This window comes from Poecile atricapillus, chromosome 19 (assembly GCF_030490865.1).
Source record: "Poecile atricapillus isolate bPoeAtr1 chromosome 19, bPoeAtr1.hap1, whole genome shotgun sequence".
In the NCBI taxonomy this organism is placed as follows: Eukaryota; Metazoa; Chordata; class Aves; order Passeriformes; family Paridae; genus Poecile; species Poecile atricapillus.
In genome coordinates this window covers 708613-728825 of record NC_081267.1, presented here as the reverse complement: position 1 = coordinate 728825, position 20213 = coordinate 708613, and the positions used below count along the sequence as shown (strand labels likewise).

Here is a 20213-nt window from a genome sequence, read left to right as displayed (position 1 = left end):
GATGGCGGTCGGCGCTTTCCTTGACAGTGCGCATGCGCCAGCTCAATCCGCGCTCCTATTGGCTGATTCTTTTCCCGCCTCTCTCCTCATTGGCCACGCCCATCTAAGGGCAGCCCTTCAGCAAAATGGCGTTTCCCGCCTTTCTAAACCGACCAATCAGAGCCGTCGCTTTCGGCGGGAAACGCCCCCCTCCCTCAGCGCCGTTTAAGCCCCGCCCACCTTCCCCTCATCCCTCAGGCCGCCATGATGGCGGCGGCGACCCCGCGGCTGCGGCCGCTGCTGCTCCGCTCCCTCACAATTCAGGTAAAGCGGGAGCGGGAATATTTTTTGGGAATGTTATGACGTCAAAAGGGTTTTGACGTCATCGCGTATCCCGGTTTTTTGGGGTTTTTTTTGGGAAGAGGTTTCGGGGTCCCCTTTGGAGCTGCGGAGCCGCCCCCGGGTTGGGCCCGGCCGTGAGGGGAGTGGCGAGCGCGGGAGAGCAGGTGAGGATTTAAAGGGGAAATTTTGGGGGGGATTTTGGGGTTTTTTGTGGGAATTTGAGGGAAAATCGGGATCACGTTGGAATTTTTGGGTCAAAATTTGGGGGTTTTGGTTAAATTTGGGGCGTTTGGGGTCAAAATTTGGGGTTTTGGGGTCAAAATTTGGTGTTTTGGGGGTTAAAATTGGTCGGGTTTTGAGGCTCTGAGGGGAAATTTGGGGTCTGGGGTTAAATTTTGGCATTTTTGGGTCAAATTTTGGGGTTTTTTGGGTTTTTTGTGGAAATTTGAGGCAAAATTGGGCGGTTTTGGGGTCACATTGAAGAATTTGGGTTAAATTTTGGAGGTTTTGGTCAAAAATTGTGATTTTTTGGGTCAAAATTTGGGGTTTTGGGGTCAAATTTTAGGGGTTTTGGGGGTTAAAATTGCTCGGGTTTTTGTCAAAATTTGGGATTTTTGGGTCAAAATTTGGGGTTTTTTGTGGAAATTTGAGGGAAAATCGGGATCACATTGGAATTTTTGGGTCAAATTTTGGGGGTTTTGGTCAAAAATTGGGATTTTGGGGTCAAAATTTGGGGTTTTGGGAGTTACAATTGGGCGGGTTTTGGGCGGGTTTTGAGGTCCTGAGGGGAAATTTGGGGTCTGGGGTTAAATTTTGGCATTTTTGGGTCAAATTTTGGGTTTTTTGGGGTTTTTTTTTGTGGAAATTTGAGGGAAAATTGGGCGGTTTTGGGGTCACGTTGAATTTTTTGGGTTAAATTTTGGAGGTTTTGGTCAAAAATTGGGATTTTGGGGTCAAATTTTGGGGTTTTGGGGACAAATTTTAGGGATTTTGGGGGTTAAAATTGTTCGGGTTTTGGGTCAAAATTTGGGGTTTTGGGTCAAAATTTGGGGTTTTTTGTGGAAATTTTAGGGAAAATCGGGCGGTTTTGGGGTCACGTTGGAATTTTTGGGTCAAATTTTGGGGGTTTTGGTCAAAAATTGGGATTTTTTGGGTCAAAATTTGGGGTTTTGGGGTCACATTTTAGGGGTTTTGGGGGTTAAAATTTGGGGTTTTGAGGTCAAATTTTGGGGTTTTTTGGGATTTTTTGAGGGAAAATTTGGCGGTTTTGGGGTCACGTTGGAATTTTTGGGTCAAATTTTGGGGGTTTTGGTTAAATTTGGGGGTTTTGGGATCAAATTTTGGGATTTTGGGGTCAAAATTTGGGTTTTTTGGGTTTTTTGTTGAAATTTGAGGGAAAATTTGGCGGTTTTGGGGTCACGTTGGATTTTTGGGTCAAATTTTGGAGGTTTTGGTTAAATTTGGGGGTTTTGGGGTCAAATTTGGGGGTTTTGGGTTCAAAATTTGGGGTTTTGAGGTCAAAATTTGGGGTTTTGGGGTCAAATTTTGATGTTTTGGTGAAATTTTGGGTCAAAACTTTCAGGTTTTTGTCAAATTTTTGGATTTTGGGTCAAACTTTGAGGATTTTGGTGAAATTTAGGTCTCAAATTTCATTTTTTGCCTCAAATTTGGGGTTTTTTTGGGTCAAACTTTGGGATTTTGGTCTCAAATTTGATTTTTGATCCCAAATTTGGGTTTTTTTGGGCCAAACTTTCACGATTTTGGTGAAACTTTGGTCTCAAATTTCATTTTTGCTCTCAAATTTTGTGTTTTTTGGGCCAAATTTTCGCGATTTTGGTAAAACCCGGGAGTCCCCTGCTCCGATTTTATTCTTTTCACCCCGAAAATTCACATTTTTTTGGGGTAAAATCCCCGAATTTTCTCATTTTAACCCTTTCATTTCCCCCCCCAGCCCCTCCCCCTCCCTTCCCCTCCCCCCTCCCCCTCCCCTCCCCCCCCCGCCCTTCCAGAAGCGCCGGAATTTTCTGGAAAAATCCCGAATTTGGAGGATCTGGGGCTGGGCGGGGCCACGCCCGTGGGAATGATCCAGAACCTTCTGGAATGGCTGCACCTGGAGCTGGGGCTGCCCTGCTGGGGGGCCATCGCCGCAGGTGGGGAACAAATGGAGATTTTGGGGGAAAAATGGGGGGTTTTGGGAAAAAAATGGAATTTTGGGGAAAAAAATGGGATTTTTTTGGAAAAAAATGGGATTTTGGGAAAAAAATTGGGATTTTTTTGGGGAAAAAAATCTGATTTTGGGAAAAAAATGGAATTTTTTTAGGAAAAAAATGGGATTTTTTGGGGGAAAAATGGGATTTTTTTGGGGAAAAATTTTGGGATTTTTTGGGAAAAAATTTGGGATTTTTTGGGGAAAAAATGGGATTTTTTTGGGAAAAATTTGGGATTTTTTGGGGAGAAAATTTGGGATTTTTTGGGAAAAAATTGGGATTTTTTGGGGAAAAAATGGGATTTTTTTGAGAAAAAATTGGGATTTTTTGGGGGAAAAATTGGGATTTTGGGAATGATCCAGAACCTTCTGGAATGGCTGCACCTGGAGCTGGGGCTGCCCTGCTGGGGGGCCATCGCCGCAGGTGGGGAACAAATGGAGATTTTGGGGTAAAAACGGGGGGTTTTGGGAAAAAATGGGATTTTGGGGGGAAAATTTGGGATTTTTTGGGGAAAAAAAAGGGATTTTTGGGGGGAAAATTGGGATTTTTTGGGGGAAAAATTGGGATTTTTTGGGGGAAAAATTGGGATTTTTGGGGGAAAAATTTGGGATTTTTGGGTGAAAAAATTTGGGATTTTGGGGGGAAAAATTTGGTATTTTTGGGGAAAAAATGGGATTTTTTTGGGAAAAAATTGGGATTTTTTGGTGAAAAAATTGGGATTTTTTTGGGGAAAAATTGGGATTTTTTGGGGGGAAAAATTGGGATTTTTTGGGGGAAAAAAAAAGAGATTTTTTTTGGGAAAAATTTTGGTATTTTAGGGGAAAAAATTTGAGATTTTTTGGGGAAAAAATTGGGATTTTTTGGGGAAAAATTAAGATTTTTTAGGGAAAAAAATTTGGGATTTTTTGGGGAAAAAAAATGGGATTTTTTGGGGGAAAAATTGGGATTTTTTGGGGGAAAAAAATGGGATTTTTTAGGGAAAAAATTGGGATTTTTTGGGGGAAAAATTGGGATTTTGGGAATGATCCAGAACCTTCTGGAATGGCTGCACCTGGAGCTGGGGCTGCCCTGCTGGGGGGCCATCGCCGCAGGTGGGGAACAAATGGAGATTTTGGGGGGAAAACGGGGGATTTTGGGAAAAAATGGGATTTTGGGGAAAAAATTGGGATATTTTGGGGAAAAAATGGGATTTTTTTGGGGAAAAATTTGGGATTTTTTGGGGAAAAAATGGGATTTTTTTTGTAAAAAATTGGGATTTTTTGAGGAAAAATTGGGATTTTTTGGGGAAAAAATGAAATTTTTTGAGAGAAAAAATTTGGCATTTTTTGAGAAAAAATTGGGATTTTTTGGGAAAAAATGTGATTTTTTGGGGGAAAAAATTTGGGATTTTTTGGGGAAAAGTTTGGGATTTTTTGGAGAAAATTTGGGATTTTTTTTGAAAAAATATTGGGATTTTTTGGGGGAAAAATTTGGGATTTTTTTGGGGAAAAATTGGGATTTTTTGGGGAAAAAATTGGGGTTTTTGGGACAAAAAAATGAGATTTTTGGGGAGAAAAAAATTGGATTTTTTGGGGAAAAAATTGGGATTTTTTTTGGGAAAAATTGGGATTTTTGGGGGAAATGTTTGGGATTTTTTGGGGAAAAAATTTGGGATTTTTTTGGGTAAAAAATTGGGTTTTTTTGGGGGAAAAAATTTGGGATTTTTTGGGGAAAAAATTTGGGATTTTTTAGGGAAAAAATTGGGATTTTTTGGGGGAAAAATTGGGATTTTGGGAATGATCCAGAACCTTCTGGAATGGCTGCACCTGGAGCTGGGGCTGCCCTGCTGGGGGGCCATCGCCGCAGGTGGGGAACAAATGGAGATTTTGGGGGAAAAACGGGGGGTTTTGGGAAAAATGGGATTTTTTGGGGAAAAAATTGGGATTTTTTGAGAAAAAGATGGAATTTTTTGGGGGAAAAAATGGGATTTTTTGGGAGAAAATTTGGGATTTTTTGGGGAAAAAATTGGGATTTTTTGTGAAAAAATTGTGATTTTTTGGGGGAAAAATTGGGAATTTTTGGGAGAAAATTTGGAGTTTTTGGGGGAAAAAATTGGGTTTTTTTGGGAAAAAAAAATCTGATTTTTGGGGAAAAAAAATGGGATTTTTTTGGAAAAAAATGTGATTTTTTTGGGGGAAAAATTCGATTTTTTGGGGAAAATATGGGATTTTTTGGGGAAAAAATTTGGGATTTTTTGGGGAAAAAATTTGGGATTTTTTGGGGGAAAATTTGGGGTTTTCTGGGGAAAAATTTGATTTTTTTGGGAAAAAATTTGGTATTTTTGGGGAAAAATTTGGGATTTTTTGGGGGAAAATTTGGGATTTTTTTTGAGAAAAAATTGGGTTTTTTTGGGGAAAAAATTGGTATTTTTTGGGGAAAAATTTGGGATTTTTTGGGGAAAAAATTTGGGATTTTTTGGGGAAAATTTGGGATTTTTTGGGGAAAAAATTGGGATTTTTTTGGGGAAAAAATTTGCGATTTTTTGGGGGAAAAATTGGGATTTTGGGAATGATCCAGAACCTTCTGGAATGGCTGCACCTGGAGCTGGGGCTGCCCTGCTGGGGGGCCATCGCCGCAGGTGGGGAACAAATGGAGATTTTGGGGGAAAAACGGGGGGTTTTGGGAAAAAATGGGATTTTGGGAAAAAAAAATCTGATTTTTGGGGAAAAAAAATGGGATTTTGGGAAAAAATGGGATTTTGGGGGAAAATGGGGGTTTGGGAAAAAATGGGAGTTTGGGAAAAATGGGGATTTTGGGGAACAAATGGAGATTTTGGGGGAAAAATGGGGGGATTTGGGAAAAAAAAAAAGGGATTTTTTGGAAAAAATTTGGGATTTTTTTTGGGGCAAAAATTGGGATTTTTTGGGAAAAAAATGGGATTTTGGGGGAAAATGGGGGTTTGGGAAAAAATGGGAGTTTGGGAAAAATGGGGATTTTGGGGAAAAAATGGGATTTTGGGGAAAAATGGGATTTTGGGAAAAAAATCTGATTTTGGGAAAAAAAATGGGATTTTTTTGGAAAAAATTTGGGATTTTTTGGGGAAAAAATTTGGGATTTTTTGAGGAAGAAATGGGATTTTTTGCGAAAAAAATTTGGGATTTTTTGAGAAAAAATTGGAATTTTTTTGGTGAAAAAATTTGGATTTTTTGGGGAAAAATTGGGATTTTTTTGGGGAAAAATTTGGGATTTTTTTGGGGGGAAAAATTGGGATTTTTGGGGAAAAATTGGGATTTTTTGGGGGGGAAAAATTGAGATTTTTTGGGAAAAAATTGGGATTTTTTGGGAAAACTTTGGGATTTTTTGGGGAAAAAATTTGGGACTTTTGGTAAAAAAATTGGGATTTTTTGGGAAAAAATTTGGGATTTTTGGGGAGAAAAAAATTGTGATTTTTTGGGAGAAAAACTGGATTTTTTTGTGTAAAAAATTGGGATTTTTTGGGGAAAAAATTGGGATTTTTTGGGGAAAAAAATGGGGTTTTTTTGAGAAAAAATGAGATTTTTTTGAGAAAAAAATGGGATTTTTTGGGGAAAAAATTTGGGATTTTTTGGGGGAAAAATTGGGATTTTTGGGGAAAAAATTGGGATTTTTTGGGGTAAAAATTTGGGATTTTTTGGGGAAAAAAATGGGTTTTTGGGGAAAAAATTGGGATTTTTTGAGAAAAAATTTGGTATTTTTGGGGGAAAAATTTGGTATTTTTTGTGGAAAAAATTGGGATTTTTTGGGGGAAAAATTGGGACTTTTTGGGGGAAAAAATTTGGGATTTTTTGGGGGAAAAATTGGTATTTTTTGAGAAAAAATTGGGATTTTTGGGGGGAAAATTGGAATTTTTTTGGGGAAAATTGGGATTTTTTGGGAAAAATTTGGGATTTTTTAGGGAAAAATTTGGGATTTTTTGGGAAAAAATTGGGATTTTTGGGGGAAAAATTGGGATTTTTGGATTTGTAAAATTGGATTTGTTGGGAGAAATTTGGTATTTTTGGGAGAAAGGGTTGGGGGATTTTGGGTAGGTGAAAATTTGGGATTTTTTGGGGGAAGGGGATTGGTGATTTTGGGTTGGGAAAAATGGGATTTTAGGTTGGGGTGGATGTGGTGGTGGATTTTGGTGTGTTTTGGCAGAAAATGGGGGATTTTGGTGCAAATGGTGATTTTTGTTGTCCAAGTTGTGTTTTTGGGGTTTTTGGGGATGTTTTGGGTGGAGTTTTGATGTTTTTGGGGGGGGATTTGGGAGGAGCTGGGGCTGGGCGGGGCCACGGCCGTGGGAATGATCCAGAACCTTCTGGAATGGAATTGGGATTTTTTTGAGAAAAATTTGGGATTTTTTGGGGAAAAAATTGGGATTTTTTGGGGAAAAAATTTGGGATTTTTTAGGGAAAAAATTGGGATTTTTGGGGGGAAAAAATGCGATTTTTTTGGGAAAAAGATTTGGGATTTTTTGGTAAAAAAATGGGATTTTTTGGGGGAAAAATTGGGATTTTTTAGGGAAAAAATTTGGGATTATTTGGGGAAAAATTTGGGATTTTTTGGGAAAAAAATGGGATTTTTTTGGGAAAAAATTGGGATTTTTGGGGGAAAAAAATGGGATTTTTTAGGGAAAAAAATGGGATTTTTTTGGGGAAAAAATTTGGGATTTTTTGGGAGAAAAAATTGGCATTTTTTTGGGGAAAAAATTGGGATTTTTTGGGGAAAAAATTGGGATTTTTTTGGGGAAAAAATTTGGATTTTTTGGGAGAAAAAATGGGATTTTTGGAGAGAAAAAAATTGGGATTTTTTGGGAGAAAAAATTGGGATTTTTGGGGGAAAAATTTGGGATTTTTTGGGGAAAAAATTTGGGATTTTTTTGGGGAAAAAACTTGGGATTTTTTTTGGGGAAAAATTGGGATTTTTTTGGAAAAAATTTGGGATATTTTGGGGAAAAAAATTGGGATTTTTTGGGGAAAATTTGGGATTTTTTGGGGGAAAAAATGGGATTTTTTTGGGGAAAAAATGTAATTTTCTGGGGGAAAAAATGCAATTTTTTGGGGAAAAATTTGGATTTTTTTGTGAAAAAATGGGATTTTTTGGGGAAAAATTTGGTATTTTTTTGGGGAAAAAATTTGGATTTTTGGGGGGAAAAAAGTGGGATTTTTGGGGGGAAAAAATGGGATTTTTTTTGAAAAAAAAATGACCATTTTTGGGTCAAATTAGATTAAAAAATCGAATTTTTTCCGTAACTCCCCCATTTTTTACCCAAATTCCGCCGTTTTTTTCACCATTTTTCACCAGATTTTTTTCCTTTTTACCCAAAATCCCAGAATTTCATCTTAAAATAGAATTTTGGGTCCAAAAATGCCAATTTTTGGTCTAAATTCGATCAAAAACCATAATTTTGTCCATAACTTCCACATTTTTTACTGGAATTCCGCCGTTTTTTTCACCATTTTTCACCAGGTTTTTTTCTACTTTACCCAAAATCCCAGAATTTCATCCTAAAATGGAAATTTGGGTTAAAAATGATGTTTTTTGGACCAAATGTGAGAAAAAAAATTGAATTTCGAACGTAGCTCCCCCATTTTTTACCCAAATTCTGCCATTTTTTCACCGTTTTTCGCCAAATTTTTTCCCTTTTCATCCAAAATCCCAGAATTTCATCCCAAAATTGAATTTTGGGTCCAAAAATGCCAATTTTTGGTCTAAATTTGATAAAAAAACAGGATTTTGTCCATAACTCCCTCATTTTTTACCCAAATTCCCTTGTTTTTTCACTGTTTTTAATCAGAATTTTTACTTTCTTACCCAAAATCCCATCATTTCATCCTAAAATAGAATTTTGGGTTAAAAATGACGATTTTTCGTCCAAATTCATTTAAAAAAATCGAATTTTGACCGTAACTCCCCCATTTTTTACCCGAATTCCGCTGGTTTTTTATCAGATTTTTTTCCTTTTTACCCAAAATCCCATCATTTCATCCTAAAATAGAATTTTGGGTTAAAGATGACGATTTTTGGTCCAAATTCATTTAAAAAAATCGAATTTTTACCGTAACTCTCCCATTTTTTACCCAAATTTTGCCATTTTTTCACCATTTTCCCACATTTTTTTTCTTCTTTACCCAAAATCCCAGAATCTCATTCTAAGGTAGAATTTTGAGGCAAAAATGCCGATTTTTGGTCTAAATTCGATCAAATACCAGAATTTTGTCCATAACTCTCTCATTTTTTACTCAAATTCTCTCGTTTTTTCACCAGATTTTTTTCCTTTTCACCCAAAATCCCAGAATTTCATCTTAAAATAGAATTTTGGGGCAAAAAATGGCAATTTTTGGTCTAAATTTGATAAAAAGCAGGATTTTGTCCATAACTCCCTCATTTTTTACCTGAATTCCCTCGTTTTTTCACTGTTTTTTATCAGAATTTTTACTTTTTTACCCAAAATCCCAGAATTTCATCCTAAAATAGAATTTTAGGTTAAAAATGACAATTTTTGGTCCAAATTCATTAAAAAAAATTGAATTTCCAGCGTAGCTCCCCCATTTTTTACCCGAATTCCGCCATTTTTTCACCGTTTTTCCCCAAATTTTTTTCCTTTTCCCCCAAAATCCCAGGATTTCACCCCAAATTTTGTTCTTTTTTTATCTTTTCCAGGCACGGTGGGCGCCCGTCTCCTCCTGCTGCCCCTGGTGCTGCGGGGCCAGCGCGAGGCCGCCCGTCTCTCCCGCCACCTCCCGCAGCTCCAGCGCCTCTCCCAGCGCCTGGCCGAGGCGCGGCGCGGCGCCGACGCCAACCAGGGTGGGCGGGGCTTCAGTTTTGGGGCGATTTCGCGAAGTTTTGGGGCATTTTGGGCGAAATTTGGGTGAAAAAAGACCAAAAAACGGGGTTAAAATGGCTAAAAATCGAAATAAGTGGGCGTGGTTTAAAGGATGTGGGCGTGGCTTAAGTGGGTGTGGCCTAAAGGGGCGTGGCCTTAAAATTTGGTGAAGATTTGGGACCTTTGGGGCGAAATTTGGGTGAAAAAAGGCGAAAAAATGGGGTAAAAATGGCTAAAAATGGAAATTTGGGGGCGTGGCTTAAGGGATGTGGGCGTGGCTTAAGGGATGTGGGCGTGGCTTAAGTGGGTGTGGCTTGATGGGCGTGGCCTTAAAATTTGGTGAAGATTTGGGGCCTTGGGGGCGAAATTTGAGCGAAAAAAGACCAAAAAAAGGGGTTAAAATGGCCAAAAATGGAAATTTGGGGGCGTGGCTTAAGGGATGTGGGCGTGGCTTAAGTGGGTTTGGGCGTGGCTTAAGTGGGTGTGGCCTAAAGGGGGCGTGGCTTCAATTTTGGGGCGTTTTCGTGAAGTTTTGGGACATTGGGGCGAAATTTGGGTGAAAAAAGGTCCAAAAATGGGGTAAAAATGGCTAAAAATGGCAATTTGGGGGCGTGGCTTAAGGGATGTGGGCGTGGCTTAAGGGATGTGGGCGTGGCTTAAGTGGGTGTGGCCTAAGGGGGCGTGGCCACAAATTTGGGGCGATTTCACGAAGTTTTGGGGCATTTGGGGCGAAATTTGGGTGAAAAAAAGCCAAAAAATGGGGTTAAAATGGTTAAAAATGGAAATTTGGGGGCGTGGCTTAAGGGATGTGGGCGTGGCTTAAGTGGGTGTGGCCTAAAAGGGGCGTGGCTTCAATTTTGGGGCGATTTCGTGAAGTTTTGGGGCATTTGGGGTGAAATTTGGGTGAAAAAAGGCCAAAAAATGGGGTAAAAATGGCTAAAAATGGAAATTTGGGGGCGTGGCTTAAGATTTTGGGGGCGTGGCTTAACAAAGTGGGAGGGGCTTGTTCTTAAAGGGACCTCACCCCATTTTATATTTTTTTCTTTTTTTACCATTTTTAATGTTTTTTCCCCAATTTTTTGTGGGCGCGGCTTGGTGAGAAAAGGGGCGTGGCCTCCCTTAAGTGTCCATTCCATATATGGGCACAGAGTGGGTGTGGCTTGTTCTTAAAGGGACCTCACCCCATTTTAATTTCTGTTATGTTTTTACCATTTTTTAATGGTTTTTCCCCAAATTTTTGTGGGCGTGGCCGGTCCGGGGTGGGTGTGGCTTGGTGGCCACGCCCCTTCCAGGCTGACCACGCCCCCTTTTTAACCCTTCAGTGGCCGTGGCTTACTCGGAGCTGGTGTCGTACCAGCGGCGCCACGACGTGAATCCGCTCCGGGGTTTCCTGGTGCCCCTCGTGCAGGTTTGGATAAAAATCCCCCAAAAAAATTCGGGAATCGACCCAAAAAATCTGGGAATTAACCCAAAAAAATTTGGGAATTGTCACAAAAAAAATCTGGGAATTGTTCTGAAAAAATCAGGGAATTAACCCCCAAAAAAACTGGGAATTAACCCCCAAAAAATCGGGGAATTAACCCAAAAAATTTGGGAATTAACACCCAAAAAAATCTGGGAATTACCCGCCAAAAAAATCTGGGAATTAACCCAAAAAATGTGGGAATTATCCCAAAAAGTTTAGGAATTAAGGGGTAAAAAATTAGGGAATTAACAGAGAAAAGTTGGGAATTTGCCCTGAGAAAAATTTGGGGATTAAATGAAAATAATTTGGGATTAACCCAAAAAAATTTTGGTAAAAACACTTTAAAAAAATCAAGAAAAAATGTTAAAAAAATCAGAAAAGATGAAAAAAATAATTAAAAAAAAAAATATAAAAAATCCCCCAAAATTCCCAAATTTTTCTGGATTTTTCCCTGATTTTGGGGGATTCCAGACCAAAAAAATTCCTTGAAAATTCAAAAAAACCCAGTTAAAAAATCAAGAAAAAACCACCAAAAATCAGGAAAAAACCAAAAAAAAATCAGAAAAAAATGAGAAAAAAGTCTTTAAAAAAAATTTAAAAATTATAAAAATATACAAAAAATCCCCCAAAATTCCGCAATTTTTCTGGAATTTTCCCTGGTTTTGGGGGATTCCAAACCCAATAAATCCCTTGAAAATTCAAAAAACATCACTTTAAAGATCAAGAAAAAATGTGAAAAAACCCAGAAAAAAACCCCAAAAAATCTGAAAAAAAACAGAAAAAATTCCAAAAAAAATTCCAAAAAAACCCCGAAAAATCCCCCAAAATTCCCCAATTTTTTTGGAATTTTCCCTGATTTTGGGGATTCCCAGACCAAATAAATCCTTTGAAACTTCGAAAAAAATCACTTAAAAAATCAAGGAAAAAAGTGAAAAAAAACCAAAAAATCAGAAAAAAATCAGAAAAAATTCCAAAAAAATTCAAAAAAAACCCGAAAAAGCCCCCAAAATTCCCCAATTTTTCTGGAATTTTCCCTGATTTTGGGGGATTTCAGACCCAATAAATCCCTTGAAAATTCAAAAAAATCCACTTTAAAGATCAAGAAAAAAATGTGAAAAAAACCCAAAAAAAATCAGAAAAAATTCCAAAAAAAATTCCAAAAAAATTCCCAAAAAACCCGAAAAATCCCCCAAAATTCCCCAATTTTTCTGGAATTTTCCCTGATTTCGGGGGATTCCAAACCCAATAAATCTCTTGAAAATTCGAAAAAAATCACTGGAAAGATCAAGAAAAAAAGTGAAAAAAACCAAAAAAAAATCAGAAAAAAATCAGAAAAAATTCCAAAAAAATTTCCAAAAAACCCGAAAAATCCCCCAAAATTCCCAAATTTTTCTGGAATTTTTCCCTGATTTAGGGGGATTCCAGGCCCAATAAATGCCTCGAAAATTCAAAAAAAATCAACTTTAAAGATCAAGAAAAAAAGTGAAAAAAACCCAAAAAATATCAGAAAAAAATCAGAAAAAATTCCAAAAAAATTCCAAAAAAATTCAAAAAAAATTCAAAAAAACCATAAAAAATCCCCCAAAATTCCCCAATTTTTCTGGAATTTTCCCTGATTTCGGGGGATTTCGAACCCAATAAATCTCTTAAAAATTGGAAAAAAATCACTTAAAAAATCAAGAAAAAATGTGAAAAAACCCAGAAAAAACCCCCCAAAAAATCTGAAAAAAATCAGAAAAAATTCCCAAAAAAATTCCAAAAAAGTACGAAAAATCCCCCAAAATTCCCAAATTTTTCTGGAATTTTCCCTGATTTTGGGGCATTCCTGACCCAACAAATCTCTTAAAAATTCCAAAAAAATCACTTGAAAGATCAAGAAAAAAAGTGAAAAAAAATCAAAAAAAATCAGAAAAAAATCAGAAAAAATTCCAAAAAAACTCCAAAAAATTCCAAAAAAATTCCAAAAAAATTCAAAAAAACCACAAAAAATCCCCCAAAATTCCCCAATTTTTCTGGAATTTTCCCTGATTTCGGGGGGTCCCCCAGACCCCCCTTTTTGTCTCTTTTTTCCTGGCTCTGCAGGGGATGGCGGCGGCGCCGGTGCCGTGGTTCCTGCAGGGGGGTTTGGGCTGGTTCCCAAATTTGGCAGCTCCCGACCCCCTGTACATCCTGCCCGTGCTGGTCACCGCCTCCACCTGGCTCGTCCTGGAGGTGAGAGGATTTGGGGGAAAAAACGGGGATTTTGGGAAAAAAAATGGGACTTTTAGGCGAAAAAATGAAGTTTTTAGGTGAAAAAATGGATTTTTTATGGCAAAAAATGGATTTTTTATGGCAAAAAATGGGGATTTTAGAGGAAAAAAATTGGATTTTTTAGGTAGAAAAATGGGGATTCCGAGAAAGGAGATTTTAGGGGAAAAAAATGGGGATTTTGGGAAAAAAATGGGATTTTTAGGTGAAAAAATGGAATTTTTATGGTAAAAAATGGAGATTTTAGGGGGAAAAATGGGGATTTTAGAGGGAAAAATCGGATTTTTTGGGTGGAAAAATGGGGATTTGGGAAAAGGAGATTTTAGGGGAAAAAATGGGATTTTTGGGTGAAGAAATGGATTTTTTATGGCAAAAAATGGAGATTTTAGATGGAAAAATGGGGATTTTGGAGGGAAAAATTGGATTTTTTAGGTGGAAAAATGGGGAATTGGGAAAAGGAGATTTTAGGGGAAAAAATGGGATTTTTGGGTGAAAAAATGGATTTTTTATGGCAAAAAATGGGGATTTTATTGGGGAAAAATGGGGATTTTAGATGGAAAAATTGGATTTTTTCGGTAGAAAAATGGGGATTTGGGAAAAAGAGATTTTAGGGGAAAAAATGGGGATTTTAGGGAAAAAATGGAATTTTTATGAGAAGAAATGGGATTTTTATGGCAAAAATTGGGGATTTTGGGTGGAAAAATGTGAATTTTAGAGGAAAAAATGGGGATTTTGGATGAAAATGAAATTGGGGAAAAATGGGGATTTTTGGAGAAAAAAATGGGGATTTTTAGGTGAAAAAATTGAAGTTTTAGGTGCAAAAATGGAATTTTTAGGTGAAAAAATCAGATTTTTAAGGGAAAAAATGGGGATTTTAGAGGGAAAATGGGGATTTATGAGGAGAACGGGATTGGGATAAAAAATGGGGATTTTTAGGTGAAAAAAATGGAATTTTTAGTGTAAAATGGGGTTTTTTGGGGGGTAAAATGTGAATTTTGGGGGAAAAATGGGATGTTCTGGGGCAAAAATGGGAATTTTGGGGAAAATGGAACTTTTTGGTTAAAAATGAGAATTTTGGGTGGAAAATGAGTAATTTTTGATAAAAGAAATGGGAATTTTTAGTAAAAAATGAAATTTTTGGGAAAAAAATGGGAATTTCGGGAAGAAATTAAAAGTTTTCAGGAAAAAATGGAATTTTTGGGTAAAAAAATGGGAATTTTGGGGTAAAAAATGGGAATTTTAGGGTGGGAAAATGAGATTTTGGGAGATAAAAAAACGATTTTGATAAAAAATGGGAATTTTGTCCAAAAAAAATGGGAATTTTGTCGAAAAAAAACGGGAATTTTGTGGGAAAATTGGGATTTTGGAGGGGGTGGGGTGGGCGTGGCTTAAAGTGGGCGTGGCCAAGTGGTTGAGAAACAAAAATAATTCAAAATTTGCTTAAAATATGCAAATTTTGGTTAAAAATTCCATTTTTGGGGGGGTTTTAATAGAAATTAAGCAGCAAAAAGGGGCGGGGCACCTTGTATGCAAATGAGGGGCGTGGCTGATTTGCATTTCTCCGCAGCTGGGGGCGGAGACGGGCGTGGCCGCGCCGGGGGCGGGGCCTGTCCGTCAAATCCTGAGGTTCCTCCCCCTCGTCTTCCTGCCCTTCATCATCCACTTCCCCAGCGTGAGTCGGGGGCGGGGTCACTTTAAAAGGTGGCGGGGTCACTTTAAATGGGGGCGTGGCCAAATAAAAATAGGGGCATGGCCACTTTAAATGGGGTACTGTCCCTTTAAAAGGGGCGTGGCCGTTTTAAAATGGGGCGTGGTCACTTTAAGAGGGGCGTGGCCACGCATAATGTGGGTGGGGTCACTTTAAATTGGGCGTGGTCACTTTAAAAAAAAGGAGCGCTTTAAATGGGGGCGTGGCCACTTTAAAAGGGGGTGTGGCCACTTTAAATGGGGCACTGTCTCTTTAAAAGGGGCGTGGCCTTTTAAAAACAGGGTATGGTCACTTTAAGAAGGGCGTGGCCCCTTTAAAAGGGGCGTGGTCATTTTAAAAGGGGGCGTGGCCATTTCAAATAAGGGTGTGGTCCCTTTAAAAGGGGCGTGGCCACTTTAAATAGGGTTACTGTCCCTTTAAAAATGGGGCGTGCCCCTTTAAAAGGGGCGTGGCCACCTTTAAATGCGGATGGGTCCCTTTAAGAGGGGCGTGACCACTTTAAAAGGGGGCGTGTTCACCCAAAATCTCGGGAATTACCCCCAAATCCACTTTCTGCTTTGCCACTTCCTGTTTCGTCACTTCCGGGTTCACTTCCGGGTTTGACACTTCCGAGTTCACTTCCGGGTTTTATTTCCTGATTTGGCACTTCCGGGTTCACTTCCGGTTTTTTCCTTTTTGATTTGGCACTTCCGGGTTCACTTCCGGGTTTTTCGTTCCTAATTTGGCACTTCCGGGTTCGCTTCCGGGTTTTCCCTCCCTGGTTCGGCACTTCCGGGTTCGCCGCGAGGCCCCGCCCCTTGTGGGCGTGTCCTCGCCTCTGATTGGCTCCTCCCCCCCAGGCCGTCTTCACCTATTGGCTGACGTCCAACGGCTTCAGCCTATTGCAGACGGGGCTGCTGCGAGTCCCCGCCCTCCGGGCCATGGTGGGCGTGGCCCCGCCCTTGGCCACGCCCCCGGCCACGCCCACCGGCCCCGCCCCCAAAGCCAAGGCGGGAATCCTGCAGCAGCTGCGGAAAGGTCTGGAAAAGGAGGGGAAAACGGGAATTTCTGGGGGGTTTTTTGGGAATTTTGGGGGGGATTTGGGGGGAAAATTTTGGGGGAATTTGGGGGAAATTTTGGGATTTTTGGGTGATTTTTTGGGAATTTTTTGGGATTTTTTTGGGATTTTTTGAGGTTTTTTGTGAATTTTTGGGGGATTTTTTTGTGAATTTTTTGGGATTTTTGGGGATTTTTTGGGGGAATTTTTGGACTTTTTTTGTCACTGTTTTGGCAATTTTGGGGGAAAATTTTGGGGATTTTTTTGGGGATTTTGGGATTTTGACAGTTTTGGGAATTTTGGGGGATTTTGGGAATTTTGGGGGAATTTGGGGGATTTTTTTTTAATTTTGGGAATTCTTTTTGTTACTTTTTTGGGAATTTTGAGGGGAATTTTGGGGGAAAATTTTGGGGAATTTTTGGGATTTTTTGGGGATTTTTTGGGGAATTTTTGGGGAATTTTTGGGATTTTTGGGGGATTTTTTGGGGAATTTTTGGGGAATTTTTGGGATTTTTGGGGGATTTTTTGGGATTTTTTTGTGAATTTTTGGGGGATTCTTGGGAATTTTTTGGGAATCTTTAAAGGAATTTTGGGGGAATTTTTTGGGAATTTTTTTGAATTTTTGTGGATATTTTGGGGAATTTTTGGGGAATTTTGGGGCAATTTTTTTGGAATTTTGGGGGATTTTTTTTGGAATTTTTGGGGGATTTTTTGGTAATTTTTGGGGAATTTTTTGAGGGAATTTTTGGGAATTTTCGGAATTTTTGAGAATTTTTGGGGATTTTTGGGAATTTTTTTGAATTTTTGGGGGAATTTTTTTGGGAATTTTGGGGGAATTTTGGGGAATTTTTTTTGAATTTTTGGGGATTTTTTGAGGAATTTTTTGGATTTTTTCCTGATTTTTTTCTGAATTTTTGTGAATTTTTGGGGATTTTTTTTGAATTTTTGGGATTTTTTGGGGAATTTTATGGGAATTTTTTTGGAATTTTGGGACTTTTTTTTGTCACTTTTTTAGGAATTTTGGGGCGAATTTGGGGGGAAATTTAGGGGGAATTTTGGGGGGATTTTTGGGGAACTTTTTGGGGAATTTTTGGGATTTTTGGGGAATTTTTTGGGGATTTTTTGGGGATTTTTTTGGGGAAATTTTGGGAATTTTTGGGGGTTTTTTTGAGAATTTTTGGGATTTTTTTGGGAATTTTGGGACTTATTTTTGTCACTTTTTTGGGAATTTTGGGGGGAAAATTTTGGGGAAAATTTTGGGAATTTTGGGAGAAATTTTGGGGATTTTTGGGGAATTTTTGGGATTTTTTGGCGGATTTTGGGACTTTTTTTTTCGACATTTCTGGGAATTTTGGGGGGGAAAGTTTTTAGGGATTTTGGGAATTTTTTGGGGACTTTTTGGGAGATTTTTTGGGGAATTTTTTGGAATTTTTTTGGGAAGTTTTGGGGAATTTTGGGGGAATTTTGGGGAATTTTGGGGCAATTTTGGGGGGATTTTTGTTTTGTTTTTTTTTTATATTTTGGGGATTTTGGGGACAAATATTTGGGAATTTTGGGGGATTTTCTTTGGACATTTTTGGGAATTTTGGGAGAATTTTTTTGGGGGGGAATTTGGGAATCTTGGGGTTTGGGGGGGAAATTTTGGGGGCAAATCCTGGGATTTTGGGGAGTTTTTCTTGAGAATTTTGGGGGAAAATCCCAAAATTTTGGAACTTGGGGGGGGAAAATTTGGGGATTTTGGGGGAAAATTTGGGAATTTTGGGTCGGTTTGGGGAATTTTGGGGTTTTTGGGGCCATTTTGGGGAATTTTGGGTTTTTTGGGTCATTTTGGGTCATTTTGGGTTTTTGGGGGTCATTTTTTGGGTGGATTTGGGGAAATTTTGGGACATTTGGGTCATTTTGGGGCTGTTTTATCTCATTTTGGGCTGAATTTGGGTTATTTTTCATAATTTTGGGTTATTTGGAGCATTTTGGTTCAATTTGGGTTGAATTTGGGTCATTTTGGGGCTTTTCTGCTCATTTTGGGTGGGATTTGGGCTATTTTGGATCATTTTGGGTCATTTTGGGGCTATTTTATCTCAATTTGGGTTAAATTTGGATCATTTTGGGTCATTTTGGGGTTGTTTTATTTCAATTTGTGTTGAATTTGGGTCATTTTGGGACTTTTCAGCTCATTTTGGGTGGGATTTGGGCTATTTTGGATCATTTTGGGTCATTTTGGGGCTATTTTATCTCAATTTTGGGTTAAATTTGGGTCATTTTGGGGCTATTTTATCTCAATTTGGGTTAAATTTGGATCATTTTGGGTCATTTTGGGGCTGTTTTATTTCAATTTGGGTGGAATTTGGGTTATTTTGGGTCATTTTGGGGCTATTTTATCTCATTTTGGGCTGAATTTGTGTTATTTTGGATAATTTTGGATCATTTTGGGTCATTTTGGGGCTATTTTATTTCAATTTGGGTGGAATTTGGGTCATTTTGGGGCTTTTCAACTCATTTTGGGCTGAATTTGGGTCATTTTGGATAATTTTGGGTCATTTTGGGTCAATTTGGGTGATTTTCATGCAACTTTGGCTCATTTTGGGCTATTTTGGGTCATTTTGGGTCATTTTGGGGCTATTTTATTTCATTTTGGGTTGAATTTGGGTCATTTTGGGGCTATTTTATTTCAGTTTTGGGTGGGATTTGGATCATTTTGGGTCATTTTGGGTTAAATTTGGGTCATTTTGGGTCATTTTGGGGCTGTTTTATTTCAATTTGGGCGGAATTTGGGTTATTTGGGGTCATTTTTGGGCTATTTTATCTCATTTTGGGCTGAATTTGTGTTATTTTGGATAATTTTGGGTCATTTTGGGTCATTTTGAGGCTATTTTATTTCATTTTGGGTGGGATTTGGATCATTTTGGGTCATTTTGGGGCTGTTTTATTTAATTTTGGGTTGAATTTGGGTCATTTTGGGGCTATTTTATTTCAATTTTGGGAGGAATTTGGATCATTTTGGGTCATTTTGGGTTAAATTTGGATCATTTTGGGTCATTTTGGGGCTGTTTTATCTCAATTTTGGGTTGAATTTGGGTCATTTTGGGGCTATTTTATCTCAATTTTGGGTGGGATTTGGATCATTTTATCTCATTTTGGGTTAAATTTGGGTCATTTTGGGTCATTTTGGGGCTATTTTATCTCATTTTGGGTTAAATTTGGATCATTTTGGGTCATTTTGGGGCTGTTTTATTTCAATTTGGGTTGAATTTGGGTCATTTTGGGGCTTTTCAACTCATTTTGGGCTGAATTTGGGTCATTTTGGATCATTTTGGGTCATTTTGGGTCAATTTGGGTGATTTTCATGCAACTTTGGGTCATTTTGGGCTATTTTGGGTCAATTTGGGTTGAATTTGGGTTATTTTGGGTCATTTTGGGTTAAATTTGGATCATTTTGGGTCATTTTGGGGCTGTTTTATTTCAATTTGGGTTGAATTTGGGTCATTTTGGGACTTTTCAGCTCATTTTGGGTGGGATTTGGGTCATTTTGGGTTGAATTTGGGTAATTTTGGGGCTATTTTATCTCATTTTGGGTTGAATTTGGGTCATTTTGGGGCTATTTTATTACAATTTTGGGTGGGATTTGAATCATTTCGTGTCAATTTGGGTTAAATTTGGGTCATTTTGGGTCATTTTGGGGTTGTTTTATTTCAATTTTGGGTTGAATTTGGGTCATTTTGGGGCTATTTTATTTCAATTTGGGTTGAATTTCGGTCATTTTGGGTCATTTTGGGTAAATTTGGGTTGTTTTGGCTCATTCCAACACCCCCAAACCCATTTTCCGGGTCCCCCCACCCATTTTCGGGGTCCCCGGACCCGATTTTGGGGGTTTTTGACCGGATTTTGGGGCTCCCAGACTGATTTTGGGGCTCCCCGAATCCCCAGAGTGGCGCGAGGCCCAGGCCACGCACGAGGCCGAGCAGCGCCGCTGGCGCCTCAAGAACCACCTCGACCTCGCCGCCAAAGGTGACCAAAAACCCCACAAAAACACCCCAAAAACCTCCCCGGACCCTTCCCCAACTTTAATTTATTAATTCTTTAATTTTTTTCATTTTCCAGGCCCGCTCAGACAAACCTTCGCCAAAAACCCCCTCCCCACACCCAGCACCGCCCCGGCACCGACCTCAGAAAGCCCAAAAAGACCCTGGAAAAACACTTTGGGATGAGGGGGGAGACCCCAAAAATAAAAACCGCGCGAAAAATAAAAAAAACCGAATTTTTTGGGGAAAAAACGGCGAAATTCGGCGAAGTTTGGGGTGGTTTGGTCGCTGGGGGTTGCCGTGACAAAATGGCGGCGGCCCTGAGGGGGCCGCGCATGCGCAAAGAAGAAACCGCGGTGGTTTTGCCGTACAAGATGGCGGCGCACA

At 38.8% G+C, this 20213-nt stretch overlaps 1 protein-coding gene across 2 annotated transcripts; it reads left to right on the top strand.

Moving 5' to 3' along the window:
- The first annotated feature begins 220 nt into the window (after positions 1-220).
- OXA1L (OXA1L mitochondrial inner membrane protein) lies at positions 221-20057 on the top strand. Of its 2 annotated transcripts, XM_058853196.1 has the most exons (10): positions 221-303; positions 402-485; positions 2273-2471; positions 9189-9332; positions 10674-10759; positions 12863-13027; positions 14631-14735; positions 15611-15788; positions 19732-19812; positions 19906-20057. In XM_058853196.1, the coding sequence occupies exons 1-10, from the start codon at positions 244-246 to the stop codon at positions 20010-20012; spliced, it is 1209 nt and encodes a 402-aa protein (XP_058709179.1). In that variant the 5' UTR covers positions 221-243; the 3' UTR covers positions 20013-20057. The 2 variants fall into 2 exon arrangements, with proteins under 2 accessions (XP_058709179.1, XP_058709180.1); XM_058853197.1 differs by lacking the exon at positions 19906-20057 and having other exon boundaries at positions 19703-19813.
- Positions 20058-20213: the final 156 nt, after the last annotated feature.